At 32.9% G+C, this 15,610-nt stretch overlaps 2 protein-coding genes and 1 long non-coding RNA gene across 3 annotated transcripts in view; 1 reads left to right on the top strand and 2 right to left on the bottom strand.

The window, feature by feature from the left end:
• Positions 1 to 1,867: 1,867 nt before the first annotated feature.
• The window catches only part of LOC142230404 (alanine--glyoxylate aminotransferase 2-like), a 38,277-nt gene continuing 24,534 nt past the window's right edge, over positions 1,868 to 15,610 (bottom strand). The window contains exons 3-4 of the mRNA XM_075301049.1: positions 3,914 to 4,148; positions 1,868 to 3,327 (exon numbers count right to left, since the gene is read on the bottom strand). Of these exons, the coding sequence (XP_075157164.1) occupies positions 2,292 to 3,327; positions 3,914 to 4,148 (1,271 nt within the window). The 3' untranslated portion in view covers positions 1,868 to 2,291. The remainder of the gene's footprint in view (positions 3,328 to 3,913; positions 4,149 to 15,610) is intronic.
• On the top strand, positions 6,078 to 7,371 carry LOC142230405 (uncharacterized). Its single transcript, XR_012720676.1, has 3 exons — positions 6,078 to 6,565; positions 6,629 to 7,000; positions 7,166 to 7,371. It is a non-coding gene; the product is annotated as an uncharacterized LOC142230405 (long non-coding RNA).
• LOC142230313 (catalase-like) lies at positions 11,127 to 12,895 on the bottom strand. The gene has a single exon (XM_075300957.1). The coding sequence runs from the start codon at positions 12,764 to 12,766 to the stop codon at positions 11,240 to 11,242; it is 1,527 nt and encodes a 508-aa protein (XP_075157072.1). The 5' UTR covers positions 12,767 to 12,895; the 3' UTR covers positions 11,127 to 11,239.

Here is a 15,610-nt window from a genome sequence, read left to right as displayed (position 1 = left end):
ATATATAGCCGATCCCCAAAAATAATCTACCAAAATTTTATTTCTACAGAAAATTTTATTACTATAGAACATTTTGTCAAAATTTTGTAAAGATTTTATTTTTATAGAAAATTTTGTCCAAATTTTATTGCTATAGAAAATTTTGTCAAAATTTTATTTCTATAGAAAATTTTGTCAAACTGAATATACGTATTTAATCGGCTTTTTTTGGTTAATATGGACTAACTTACAATTGCGAAGACGGTGTTAAGAAGTATTAAGATACCTTGCCATCGGCAAATGTTACCGCAACCCAAGTAATTCGATTGCAGATGACAGTCTTTAGTACAAGTTTCTATGCAATCCATGGTGGAGGGTACATAAGATTCGGCCTGGCCGAACTTACGGCCGTATATACTGGTTTCTATAGAAAATTTTGTCAAAATTTTATTTCTATAGAAAATTTTATTTCTATAGAAAATTTTAGTTCTATAGAAAATTTTGTCAAAATTGTAATTCTGTTGAAAATTTTGTCAAAATTTTATTTCTATAGAAAATTTTTCTCAAAATTTTATTTCTATAGAAAATTTTGTCAAATTGAATTATATACGTATTGAATCGGCCTTTTTATACCCTCCACCATAGGATGGGGGTATATAAACTTTGTCATTCCGTTTGTAACACATCGAAATATTGCTCGAAGACCCCATAAAGTATGTATACATTCTGGGTCGTGATGAAATTCTGAGTCGATCTAAGTCGATCCGTCCGTCCGTCCGTCTGTTGAAATCACGCGAACTTCCGAACGAAACAAGCTATCGACTTGAAACTTGGCACAAGTAGTTGTTATTGATATAGGTCGGATGGTATTGCAAATGGGCCATATCGGTCCACTTTTACGTATAGCCCCCATATAAACCGACCCCCAGATTTGGCTTGAGGAGCCTCTTGGAGGAGCAAAATTCATCCGATCCGGTTGAAATTTGGTACGTGGTGTTAGTATATGGTCTCTAACAACCATGCCGAAATTTGTCCATATCGGTCCATAATTATATATAGCCCCCATATAAATCGATCCCCAGATTTGACCTCCGGAGCCTCTTGGAGAAGCAAAATTAATCCGATCCCGTTGAAATTTGGAACGAGGTGTTTGCATATGGCCGCTAATAAACATGCCAAAATTGGTCCATATCAGTCTATAGTTATATATAGCCGATCCCCAATCACACAAAAATTGGTTCATATCTGTTCATAATCATGGTTGCCACTAGAGCCAAAAATAATCTACCATTTCTATAGAAAATTTTGTTAAAATTGAATTTGTCAAATTGAAATTTTCAATGATGGTTGGGGTGGCATTTAGACAAATATTATATTTTTCCATATTTGGTCTGAGAGATGAACTCCACTTTGTCAGACTTTCATTAATTTACTACGTTATGGTACTTTAAATTAGTGGAGGACGTGGGGAGGGGGTGTGATATTAATATAGGGTACCTCATTTTTTTTTTTTTTTTATATCTGGTCGGGGATGGGGACCTCCCCCTTTCACCAAATCAAAATTGGATCAAAGTTCTGTGCTTGAAGTTTTCAGGGAAGGTTGGGGTGGAGTCGAAACAAAGTCCATAATTGTACGGGTTGTATCGAAAAAGTTATTCAATTTATTTGATAACAATTTCATTATTCAACAAAAATATCGTAGGTGTTTTATCATTTAAAAACTGATACAATTCAACAATTATATCGTAGAACATGTGTCACTTTAATATTGAAAAAATTAACCCCAACTTTAGAAAATTACTTTTTACCTTTCATAAATAAAAATCCAGCTTTAAAGCCAGTACTAAATTAATGCCAATTTGTCCCCAGATATTAAAACTCATCAATATCCATATATATATATGGTTTGATTAAAACTCGTTTTAATAGAAAAAGCACAATATTAATTGTTAACAATATTTTATATTAATTGATTGTTTTATATATTGTACTATATTAACGGTATTTAGAAATTGGTAATAACGTCTTTAACTTACAACAACTATTATGCATAACAATGATTTGGATTAATTGCTTTTCTCAATTACTTCAGCTTAAAATTATAAAGAAAAATATTACCAAAAAATAATTAGACTATAATTTAAAAATTAAAACAAAGAGTATATATTCTAGATACTAGAACTAAATACATAAATATATACTATAAGCAAAAGCAAAATATAAAATAAAAATATTACACAAAATATAAAAACAAATTAAAAGTATATATTTCACTAACATATTGCACTTAACTAATAAAAATTGACAAATATTTAAACCGATTTAATTAAACGATCTTGGCGTTCAAATATCTGGGCTTTGCTGGCCATACTCTCAGTAGCCGATGAATTGGAATCTACTGCATTCGAAGATGGCAATTGATCACCATTCCTTTGCTTCTGTAAATAAGAAAGACTTTCACGGAATGCCAAAAGGAATTCATCAGCATTTTTCTGATTAAAGCACATGGGAGGCTTTAGCTTAATGACATTGTCATTGGGACCATCCGAGGAGACAAGGATCTTATGAACCTGCTTCATACGATTCACAACCCAATGAGCAGCATTTGTATCTGGCTCACGAGTTTCACGATTTTTCACCAATTCCATGCCAACAAACAAACCAATGCCTCGCACATCACCAATTATATCGAATTCGTATTTGAATTCACGACATTGCTGTAATAAATATTCGCCAACTATGCGAGCATTCTCCTGAAGACCTTCCTCATCGATAACCCGCATCACAGCATTAGCAATGGCACATGAGACGGGATTACCTCCATATGTATTGAAATAGGCCACGCCGGTATTGTAGAAAGCTTCAGCAATTTCGGGTGTAGTAACTACAGCACCCACTGGATGACCATTACCCATAGGTTTGGCTACACTCACAATGTCTGGAACCACATCTTGAGTTTCAAAGGCCCAGTAGTGAGTACCGACACGACCAAATCCAACCTGAACCTCATCAGCAATACACACACCACCAGCGTCGCGAACAGCTTTGAAAACAGATTTGAAATAACCTTCTGGTGGTATAATTTGCCCGCCACAACTTTGTAGAGATTCTGCAATGAAACCGGCTAAGCCTTTGCCTTGGCTTCTTAAATGATCACAAATATCTCGTATGGGCTTTGTATAGAGTTCAGCCATATCTTCATTGGGATAATCCTTATCCTTGAACTTGCCCCCATAAACATCTGGGCATGGAGCAACATGAACGTAGTCCGGTTTAGGATCACCACCAGGTTGATTAAATTTGTAAGGAGAGATTTCCATGACAGAAGTCAAATGACCATGATAGGCGCTGTAATGTGGAAAAAAACATTAGTTAGTTTTAGATTTAACATACAACAGATAGAATTTATATTTCCCCGTCCTGACAAATGGATAGTGAGTCCTGACTTTCAAAAGACGCTTGTCCAGATTTGACAGCTGTTAGATCATAAGTTTATGAATTAGAGCAAAAAAATCTAAATAAAACCTCAAAAATTTAAGCTTTGGAACTGACATTTTTTTCACGAAGAGAAACGGATCATCTATGTAATCTAAAATCCATGAATGAGGATTCTCTAAATACATCTAAAAATATGCAACATAGTAAGATTTTTTCAATGCTCTCTATGAATGAAATGAAAAATTTCTACGCCGTGCCTAAAAGTATGCTATAATTATTGTGATTATTATATCACTTTAATGGACTTCCCATTTTAAAGACTCAACAACCAAATATCGTAAATATGTCAATTATTATTTTTTATTCAAAAATTTTGCTCATGTTTTGTTATAAATTTACAAAAACATTGAAAAGTTATATACATTTTGCAATGTTCAAAATTTATAAAGTAAAATTCAATGGGAGAGTCTTTATTTTAGAATTGTTATATACTTACTGGTCAAGTGTTATTATATCCTGACGTTTGGTATAGTTACGAGCTAAACGCAAAGCCAAATCATTTGCTTCCGAGCCAGAGTTCACAAAGAAACACACGGATAATGGAGCCGGCATCTTACTTGTCAATGTTTTGGCACATTGAACCAATTCGTCGTGCAAAAAGCGATTATTTGTTGATATAGTGGCCATTTGTAGACATCCAGCTCTCACCACTTTGGGATGGCAATGACCAACTGAAAGGAAAAGAATATCATACAACAATGAATAAATATAATATTCAAGGTACGTATATTAAATCGACATTAAAATTCTTGAATCGTATCGTTCCATAATTAAGGAATGAGATTGTGAAAAATACTTGTGGACCATTTATCAGCCATCACTAGCGATTGAAGAACAATTTTTTATAATATGTCCTTTTTACAGATATCAGGAGTGACATCTGATTTCTTGGTGCCGTTGCAGCCCTTGTAATTTTCTCACCGGATATTCGGCATCATAACAGCCTCTTCACGCAGTCTGAGCAGATAACCAGAGGCATAAAGATTCCAGTTACCCTGGAATATATAATGGTATGTTCCTGTAGCCAGGCACCTATATTAGGCGAAAACAGACGAACTTCCCTATAATGAATCTTGACGGGGCCAGAAAATTACTTCATTATATAGAAATCATATCAGAATACAAGAAAATGGGAAGGAAAAAGCAGTTTTTTTTTTTGAAATTTGTTCATCATAGAAAGAACTTCTATACAACGAAGTTCACTGTAGAGAAATTTGACTGTATTGTATTGCTCAGCCATCTCGTTGGGAGATTTACGGCAGTGTATAACCGTTTTAGTTTGCTAATATTTCAGCCTGAAAAGCACTACAGTGATAAGGTAATATTTTCGCGATATTAAGTCCAAGTACTCCTTTTTTATTATTATTTCGGTTTGAGATCCTTTTTATAAAAATTCGTTTTTAGAGAGAGTTTCCGTCTGTTTTTTATGAAAGTTAACAGTTGGCAATTAACTTTCATAAAAAAAATCATTATATGTCTACCCGTGTAAAAATTGGAGGATCCAATCCTATCTAATAATATCAAATTGGATCTAATTGGATCTGTTCAGATATTGGTTCAGACATAATTAGATATGCACAGATATGCTATATATGGTGCTAGATCTGGTTAGATATAATTGCAGATCTCATCATATATAGTATAATATCTAATTATATCTGGCATATCTAATAATATATGCTTGGATAGGACCATATATAGCACTATATCTAATAAGATATGGTAGATATAACATCATATCTGACTATATATGGGGTTAAATAAGGTCCAAAATATAATAAAAATCATGAACAAGTTAAAAAGATTTTTGAAATACACGTCTAAAAAACTATTCGAGATATATACACAAAGTTACAGATGAAAAATAACTTTTGTTTATTTAACGAACTTACATAATACATCTTAAAGTATTTGGCAGTTTATAAACATGTTTTTCGAGTTTCAGAACATGGTTGAGCTCCTTCAGTTCAGATGGTTTAACAATCTAAAACAGTCAGTTTTGGAAATGGATATAATGAACAACGCCAGTTTTTAAAATGTTTTATCGCGTACTGCTGGTTGACGTCAAAAAGAGTAATAAAAATAAATTGTTGAAAATTCGCACAGAAACGCCTTTCTTTATTAATTGTACTGTATAGATATTAGTTTTGGTATTTTTATATAAAAGGGATGTGTAGATATTTGTATCCATTTGACACCTCGAGTAGTAAGAAAAATGTGGGTTTCATCAAAACACTCATTTAGTATTTGTCGTTCCCATGCGTTTGGAGTTTAATTAACCTTTCATCCAAAGCATTATTTAGTATCCTAAGTAGATTACAAAATGAATTTTTATTTTGAAATATACTCATATAAAAAGACTGCTGTAGGAAACATTGACTGCTGATTTTTTTGGTAAACAAAAAAGTGCTGTTTTCGCAGTTTTTCTGCGAAAGTACAATCTGTTAGTTTGGAATAACAGACATACTGCCCAAAAGTTAGTAGTTTGTTTAAATAATAGAACTTCAAACATTAAAAAACATTTAGTATATTTTGATTATGCACTAACATTTCTGAACAAGTCGCCCTTTTTAATATATGTCCCAATCGGAGATAGTAATTTACATTTTATTTAAAACATTTTTAATCGCGGGAAACGTTTCCTTCAAAGTAAACGTTGCCCAGATCACCAAAAAGTCGTACCTTGAGGATGGGGGCTTCAATACCTTCTTGGTTTTCTAAGCAAGAAGGTGACGCAGGCACCGAAGTGAAATGAGTCTCATTAGTCAAGATGATTTTAATATTTATATAGTAAATTTAATTTAAAATTTCAAACAACAAAAGTTTCTTCTTGTTTCATCTATCATACGTACTAATAAATGGGTTCTATACATTATAAAAGTGCTTCATGTTTTTAGTGTCAACGATCCATTAGTTTTAACAACAACCTCAATGTCATTATGTCAAATGTCAACGCCGTCAGGGGCATCACTTCTAAACAAATTTAACGCAAGACTAGCTGAGAAAATTAAGAAATTTAATATAATTGTTTTAAATGTGTTCCTTTGATAAAGTGTATATCGTTTCCTTTGTTGCGGAGATTATGTAGGTAAGTAGATTGTATTTGTTATTTCCTTAGTAGTCATTTTCATATTGTTTTACTATTTTCTAGATTTGGAAAAAAAGGAAACCTCAGTGGTGTACTGGTTAACATGCCCGCCTTGCATTCAAAAGGTCACGGGTTCAATCCCAGTTCCGACCAACACCAAAAATTTTTTCGGCGGTGGATTATCTCCTCGCAGTAATGTTGGTGACATTTCTGCTTCAAAGATTCTCTAAGTTGTTTCAGCGCAACGATAAATGCCGATAGGACTCGATTATAACGAGGAGGACCCATGTTATTGAGCTAATTATTGAATCGAGCAGCAGTCAGTGATAAATGAGATGTTGATCACTGCGATGTCATGATGGTCTGAATAGTATGTATGAGCCTAAAATAACAGCCTATCGCTATACCTAACCTAATCCCGAATACACTTTAAATGTGAGTATTAAAAGCAACATAAAATTATATGGCAATTTTTATTGCAACTTAAAGAAGAATGATCCAAAACAATACTAATACTTGCTTACATAGTTCAATATATTCCCATATTTGTTTATTCCTATATTTGTTTAATAATTGGTTTTTAACTTAATTTCATTGCAGATTGCCTTAACGCTGTAATACTTTAGTCGCGTGTCTAAGTCCAAAGCAGAAGAAACAAACGAAAAAACCCTTGGACAACACTATAACTCAACTGTCAATACTCTTAAATAGCTTTGATGGATCAATTTAAATTAAACATATTTATTATGCACATACTTTTTGTCTGTATTATTAAATAAAACAATTAATCTCATTTTATATACAAACTATGGGCTTTTATGTGTTGAAAGATCTCGAAAGATACAATTGTATCAAATAATATACAATTATATCAAATTAGATCTGATTAGATGTGTCTCATTTTTGAGATCTGATCAGATCCAATTTCATAGTATTTAGATCTGACCAGATATAACCATTTTTCGGATCTGCTCAGATCTGACCATATCTTGGCTCAGATCTAACCATATCAAATCAGATCCCCCAATTTTTACACGGGTAACCATTTCCTTTTACAGCCAATGCACAATTTTTACTCCTCAATTTTTTCCTACTGTTTTTCGCATGAGTACAAGGTTACCATGACTTTTCTCTTCAATATTAAGTTTAAAATTTAGTCGCCTGTATATAACTTTCTTTTATTAAAATTCCTTTAGTATTATTTATACTAAAGGAATTGTCTTTCAAATTTCAAATAGGTAAGTGAAACCAGTGTTAAAAAACCACAAGTTCAGTCACATATTTAATTCAATGATAAACATTGTTCTAGTAACCACGTTGCATATGCATAAACTCTTTGTTAGACATCGCTGTTTTAAAGATTCTGTTCTATGGTCAGTCAATACGTTGGCATTTGCCATTGACACACACATACTCGTATGTATATTAACATTAATAGAACACCTACCAACCAGATAATGTGTAAACGTATAATCATAAAATTCGAAAGGAAAACTACCAGACAAATAACATTTCCCGAAAAGTAGTTAATGTAACCTTTATGACCCTCTACTCCTCCCTTTTAAATTCACCCAATTCTTTGTTCGTTGAGCAATATAGTTTAAACTATCAATAAACCAGATGTTTGTGTACACTGTTGCCCTACAAATCTAAACAAAAGCAACAACAATGTAGATCGCGTGCTGTAAACACACATACGTTTTATTTAATCATTTGAGAATGGCCTCTTCGATTGAATATGCGTGTGATGCTCGTTTTCTTATCATTGACTCGCTTTTCTTTACATCAAAAGAAACATGTGAACGTCTCGTGTCTCGTGTGGAAATGTACTCGTGATAAGAGACAGAGAGATGATGACAATGCAAAACACTATGTGTATGTGTTAACTATTCTAATGACATTCGATTGTCATTTATTACTTTGGTGCGTTTGTTGAGGAAGAGTATGTAAAAGAACAGTGAATGTTTAGCTTAAGGTGATTGGTGTTATTTATGTATATAGATAGTCATGTTTTCATTGACATTGGGAAATTTCCATTAGGCTTTAAAATTTAAGGAAAATTTTATATGTATGTATGTTAAAAACTCTAGTCTTTCTGATGTCTATTCCCATGTTAATCTATTTTCAGTGTGATAAACCACAAACAAGAAAATGTGTAATAATTGTGGAAAAGTATCTTAATCTACCATTGAGATTATTGAAAAGTATTAAATCAGAGAGAGAGTGAGAGTAAATTTAAAAATATAAGTTCGTTTTGCAGGTAAACATCAAAGTTAAAAGTAGAGAAAACTGAATGGGTATACCCCCATGTTCCGATATTTATTTGCGATTCCGAATTTCGGAAAATGGGGGATAGTTTTTGAGGAAACTTGTTATAACTCGGAAGGGAATGATCGAACGCATCAATTCAATAATTTGTCCTTTCTTTAAAAGAAATAAACGTAAAAAATATGATTTACATTATCTAAGACAAACTTAAGTTACCACGTGTAAGTTTGAGGGAATATTGCACAATTGCAAAAATTCGAAAAACCCCATTATTTAAGTATCGCTCTTGTTTATATGTGTCAATTTTGTTCCTTCAGTATAGGCGTTCTTAATCTCGAATTTGTTGTTCAAATTCTAAGGCAAATAAGTGCCCAATATCAACGCAATAGCTCCAACATTAAATCATCAAAATTAATTACAACAGACACGCGGACATTCATTCTCTGATTATTTTAATGGTCGGAAACCAATATTTCCATGCGATATAAGTGCATCCCCCAAAATGCTGATATAATTATTATAGTTGTTAGCAACACCATTTTACACATGTTAATAGTTTTATATTTTAAAGATTATATTATTGAAACTAGAGCAGATAAGTACGAATAATTACAATGATTTTACATGGCACATAATAATAATGAGGCCGCGTAATTTAATTGCATTTGTAAATTTTTAAAATTGTGCTCTTAACTAAATAAAGATGACTTGTAAAATCACGTGTACTTGCTGATTCCAGACATAAAATGGGAAGAGGCTGGTCCCAGACACTATACAACAAAACGATTAGCTTTTATTTTGTAAACAAAACAATATCTACGTATATATTATGCACCATAATATTTGTTTTAAAACTAAGTTTGGAAGACAACTTTTTATTATTTTATTGTGAGCAAAGAAAAACAAACTAAATAAATAGTTACTTGTTATAATTCGCAATGACGTTAAAGTCGGAAGAGATTTGCTAACCTACACCCCTTAATTGTAAATCGACTAGGCATGGTTTTTAAAAGCTGTGAAGTACGCTTCTTAAAGTCATTTAATCGGAGTACTTTGCATTACATATTATATTAGGCTGAAAATTTGATTATAGAGGAACTCTGGATGATTTTCTCTTTTCAATAAAGCATGACAGCAATGATTAGCATTCTCACCCTGTATACAACCAAATACCACAAAGTTTGTGACATACTTAGATTAACAAAACTATTGTGGATTCTACTGGCTGGTTTTAATGTCTTCATGTAAATTTTGCCCTTTTAATTTGCACCTATGGTACGGAATCCGAGCATGGTGAACTTCTCTCATTTACAAAAACACTCTTTAATAAGAGAATGAGTAACATCCCAGTAAAAAAAGCGTCGCCAAAATAGTAGTGAACATGTTCTTTTTGAATTCGAAAGTGGTGCAAAATTGTCGCAGAGGAGATGAATTTAAAATGGGTTTGTCATAGGACGGATGTCCACCATTTCAACAGCCGTTGAACTGAATTTGCATCACTTCAGTATTTTGGATGAGAATTAAGAAAATTTGTGATATTTTGACAAATAAATAATTTTTAAAATTTTTTATGATTTTTAATGCTTACCCAGCAAAAAATGCGTCGCCAAAATAGTAATAAAAATGTTCTGGCTTTGGAAGAACTTCCAAATTTTTTTGTTGGGTAATAACGCTTGTCTTGAATGTCTAACATCAAATATTTTCAAAAATTAGCACTTTTTCTAGAAAGTATTTAGCATGTTTTTCGGCCAAATTTTAATAATTTGTACCATTTTATTAATTCTTTATCTGTTTTTGATCCATTTGAAACAAAAAAAGTTTAAATTTCCTATTAAAAATATGAAAAAAGCAAGTTATAAAAAACTTGACTCAATTGAACTTCTTCTGCAGTTAAAATAAAGAACGCCATAGGGAGGAAATTTTTGGAAGTGCTTTTGAAGTTGTGCCTTTAGAAGAACTTCCAATTTTTTTTGCTGGTATGCGGTGAGTGCCCTTCTGATCCATAAGCCAGAGAAACGACCCCTTATAATTAAAATCGGGCAGCACACTCAGATGAGTGAATTATTAGCATTAGTACGCACTCTTCTCTTTTATTAAAAAACATACAAATATCATGTCTACCTAAACATATAAATTGGAATTTTGGAAATTCGCCATTTTATTTAAGATTTCTGCCGTTACGCTGGGTCATTAAGAGATTCTACAGAATTCTGCTTTAAAAATTGGGCGAAACAATTATTTAAGAGTCCAACTCGTAAGTTTCCCAACGATTTCTCACAAATTTTTCCAATAATTGATGTCAGCCTGTGGTAACCCAAAACGTCATCATAAAATTTTTATTCTGTATTCTGAAGTAATATGTAATATTTTATATATGGAAAATATAAATGCTCTCTCAATTTGCAATTATCCCAAACATAAAGAACATACATGGGCCATATTTAAAGCTTCCGTTAGTAATCGTCCAAAGTCAACATGAATCATAGTGAAATTTCTCACAGCACGTCCCTGAATAAATTGACTGGCTCCAGAGAGATGGGCAGCAATGTTGTTAACCAAAGTTTTACGAGAGGTTTCATCCAAAACATATACCCAAAAATCAGTTGCTTGACCATAGTTATCCTCTGTATCGTCATTGATAAAACGATAAACATCTCCAGCAACTGGACAGCAAGTTTGTAAGGCTCTAACTCGATCACAATAATAAGGACCTCCAAAAGAATTGGGATAATAATTAGGAGCTTCAGCCATATTATGGTTGACAGTCATTACACCATCACGCTCATAATTTGTGACATTAATACGATATGGACAATTTACTGGTATTTGATTGTAATTAACACCCAAACGATGTCTCTGGGCATCACCATAGGCAAAGAGTCTTCCTTGTAGTATCTTGTCAGGGGAGGGTTCTATACCAGGTACCATATTTGCAGGACTAAAAGCCAATTGTTCAATTTCAGCAAAATAATTTAGAGGATTCCGATCCAATACAATCTTCCCCACCTCAATCAAGGGAAAGTCACTGAAACTCCAAACCTTGGTGGCATCAAAGGGATTGTATTTAAATTTCTTAGCTTGATCGAATGTCATCAGTTGTATATGCAAAGTCCAACTGGGATAGTTGCAATTTTTAATGGAATTGAAAAGATCTCTTAAAGCATAATCCGGATCATTGGCCAGTAGTTCATTGGCCCTAGAACTATCGATATTTTGAATACCCTGATCGGTGCGAAAATGAAATTTACAGAATATCTGTTCACCTTGGGCATTTATCATTTTATAGGCATGTACCCCATAACCATGCATGTGACGATAGCCATTCGGGCATCCACGATCACTGAACATTAAACATAGCTGATGTATAGTTTCGGGCCTTAAGGTGGCAAAATCCCAAAACATATCGGCATCTTTCAAATGTGTTTGAGGATTACGCTTTTGTGAATGCACTAGACTAGGAAAATTCATGGGATCTCGTATAAAGAATACCGGTAAATTTTGACCCACAATATCCCAGATTCCTTCTTCGGTATAGAATTTCACAGCAAAACCTCTTACACCTCGTAATGTATCAGCCGAACCATTCTCACCATGGAACATGGAAAATCTACATGCGATAGGTGTTCGTTTCTTTAGCTTCTCGAAAATTGCTGCTGCACAATGTTTGCTTATGTCATGGGTTACCTCAAAATAACCAAAGGCCCCAGCTCCCTTAGCATAAATTGCACGCTCTGGTATACGTTCGCGATTGAAATGTTGAATTGACGATATATACTGATGATCCTGCAAAAGTAGCGGACCATTTGCACCAACCGATAGGCTAGCATCGGGAACACCAATTGGTAAACCAGATCCCGTGGTAATGACACCAGCTGGAGATTTTGCATTATTTTTGAAATCAATTAATTGATCTGCTGCTCTATCACGTGACATTTCTCTGCAAATTAATATATTATTCTCAAAGTCTTTCGGGAAAGGGATGTATTCAAAATTCCAATGATTGTTTTCTTCTATTGGCTTTGAAAAAAATATTTATCTAACGTCTTAATATGTCATAGAGTTTCCAAGTTCAAATAAAAGACGTAAAATTAAACTGAAAGAAAAAATGTTCAATAAAACACTCAAACAATTTTATATGCACCGGCACATATTTTGCCATTCGTTTAAAAAGTTGAGCGACCCGGCAAGTATAATTAGATTTACTTCAAATTAGGATAGATAAAAAATGAGGACTTTCTTAAACACGACTACAAACTTTCTAGAAGTGCCCTAACAGGCGCCGGTAAAATTTCATCCATATAATGTACACACTAAAAAAATATTGACCTAATATGAAAGATTCGCAACCGAAATTTGAGGTTACAATGATAAAATGATTAGCATGCCCGCTTGCCATACTATTTGTCTTTGTTTATTGGCGTACTTCCTGAAATAACACTGTAATTTATACACTGAAAAAAAAGCATGCCCGGTTCCAAAAAATTTTTTTTTGTCTTTACTTTAAAAATTTTGGTATTGATTCCGAGCCAAAGAAGCGGAGAATACAAGTAAGGATACTTTTAAGACACAATTCTCTTTTAAATTTGAATTTTGTGTACTTGCTTCTAGGAAGCAAATTTTAATTTTTAATTTTTCAGCTTTTTTCTTCATATGCTATCAAAGTCCTTTATACACGACTTTATTTTATAAATTACTTCAACTTTATTTTCTAAATTAAGACTCGACTTCCAGTAGAAATTATGCTATGTTTCAAATAAAAAATGTCTTTAAAATAAAGTGTTGAAAAACATGTCCTATATTTGAACGATTTTTTGCTTTGTAGTCAAGATGCAAAAAGACAACATATTTAAAGATACTTTCATTAAATTTGCATTCGTATTTTAAAGACATGAAATCTTTGACCTCACGACAATATTTTTTTCAGTGTAAATTGCACAAATGAGTCACTATGCCTTTTAATTATGGTGTGTGTGTGAAAAGACTTAAAATTGTAATGAATTACTGTAAACTTAGTAATACCAAATTTCATAGTTTGGAATCAAAATCTTATCGCACTGAAAAAAAGCATGCCCGGTTCCAAAGATTTTGTCTTTATACTAATGATTTTGGTATTGATTCCGAGCCAAAGAAGCGGAGAATTGAAGTAAGGATACTTTTAAGACAAAATTGTCTTTTAAATTTAAGATTTGCGTACTTGATTCTAGGCAGCAAATTTTATTTTATTCGTTTTTTCTTCTATTTTTTTCTGCGTGTGCAATTAAAGTCCTTTACGTGTTAACAACAACTTAAATTTTCAAATTCAGATTTGACTTCAAGTAGAATTTATGCTATGTCTCAAGTAAAAGTCGCCTTTAAAGTAAAGTGTTGTAAACGTCTCCTATTTTTACACACTTTTTTACTTTGTTCACAGAAAAAAATTTCCGTAGTTAAACTAAGGCTAAATTTAACTTATTTTTATTGGAAAAAAATTATTTGCTAGTCATTGTTGTTGAGTTTTTTTTTTGCTAGTATTTAAATTTTATTATTTTTTCGAAATTTTTTACAGCTTAATGAAACCTTACTTTTTTAAGTATGTCTCAAAAATTGTATGAACTAAACGTGGGTATAAAGTTCAATGACCGTACACATAAGTTCAATATGGACTAAAGCGAACGAAGATTTTCGTACGATTCCCAAAAATAGTAAGAATGAACTACTGTGTGGTTAAAATGGTGATGATTTGGCGCCAATGGATTTCTTCTTTATTTTTAGTTCATTTTTTCTTCTATGAGAGGATGTAATTTCGTGAACTGCAGTTAAAAAGTACAACAGGGCATTAAAATTTCCTGGTTTTAACAACGCTTTGTGGAAATCTCAAAATGTGGAGTAAAATTTAGTTCAATTTACGTGCGAGGTAGTTCATTCTTTCTATAAAACCGTTCACTTTTTTTCGGTGTTGTAAAGATGTAAAAAGACAACATCTTTAATAAAATTCAAAATTTTCATCCATTTTAAGATACCCATTTTTAATTTGAATCACTTAATTTTAAGGAAAAAACGACTTTAAAGTAAAGTTCATCGTCTTTAAGGCAAGGAAAATCTCTTTATATCAGAGAAATGCGTCTTCTATGCTAAGCAAAAAACGTATTCGTATTTTAAGGACATGAAAATCTTTGGCCTCACGACAAGGCTGTTATGATGGCAAATGTTCGATGGGAGGGTTGTAACGACACCAAGCAAATATGACCCCAATTCAACTTAAACCGCACACTAGATATGCTAATGTTCTCGAGACATCAGATATCGCTCCTGATATCTGCTATAACGGGTCGCTGCCTGATATGCGATTTTGCAAAAACTATTGGCGCGAAGTATAATGACTATTGTATGAGCTGTCATGATGCGGAGGAAAAAGAATCAATTAAACACCTCTTGTGTGAGTGTCCTGCATTTTGTGTAAAGCGCAAGCAACTTTTAGGAGCATATACCTTCAGATTACTGGCGGATCTGGAAAACGTTAAATTAAGCAGTCCGCTAATGTTTTTTGAACAATCTGGTTGGTTCAGCGAAGAAAAATAATCGAGAAGGTTCAGCGGTTAAAACTAGAAGTGCCCATATGTAATAGGTACTTTTAGTTAATGTGGTATCACAATGGACTGAATAGTTTAAGTGAGCCTGAATCTTAATCGGGCTGCCACTTTAGCCTAACCTCACGACAATATTTTTTTCAGTGCGATATCTTGAAAGAAATAACTATATGGAATTATGGACATTTAAAACAAGCCCGACTTGACATGC

Source organism: Haematobia irritans, chromosome 3, assembly GCF_050003625.1.
Source record: "Haematobia irritans isolate KBUSLIRL chromosome 3, ASM5000362v1, whole genome shotgun sequence".
Lineage (NCBI taxonomy): Eukaryota > Metazoa > Arthropoda > Insecta > Diptera > Muscidae > Haematobia > Haematobia irritans.
The sequence above is the reverse complement of the archived record's forward strand: the minus strand, read 5'-3'. Positions and strand labels throughout refer to the sequence as shown.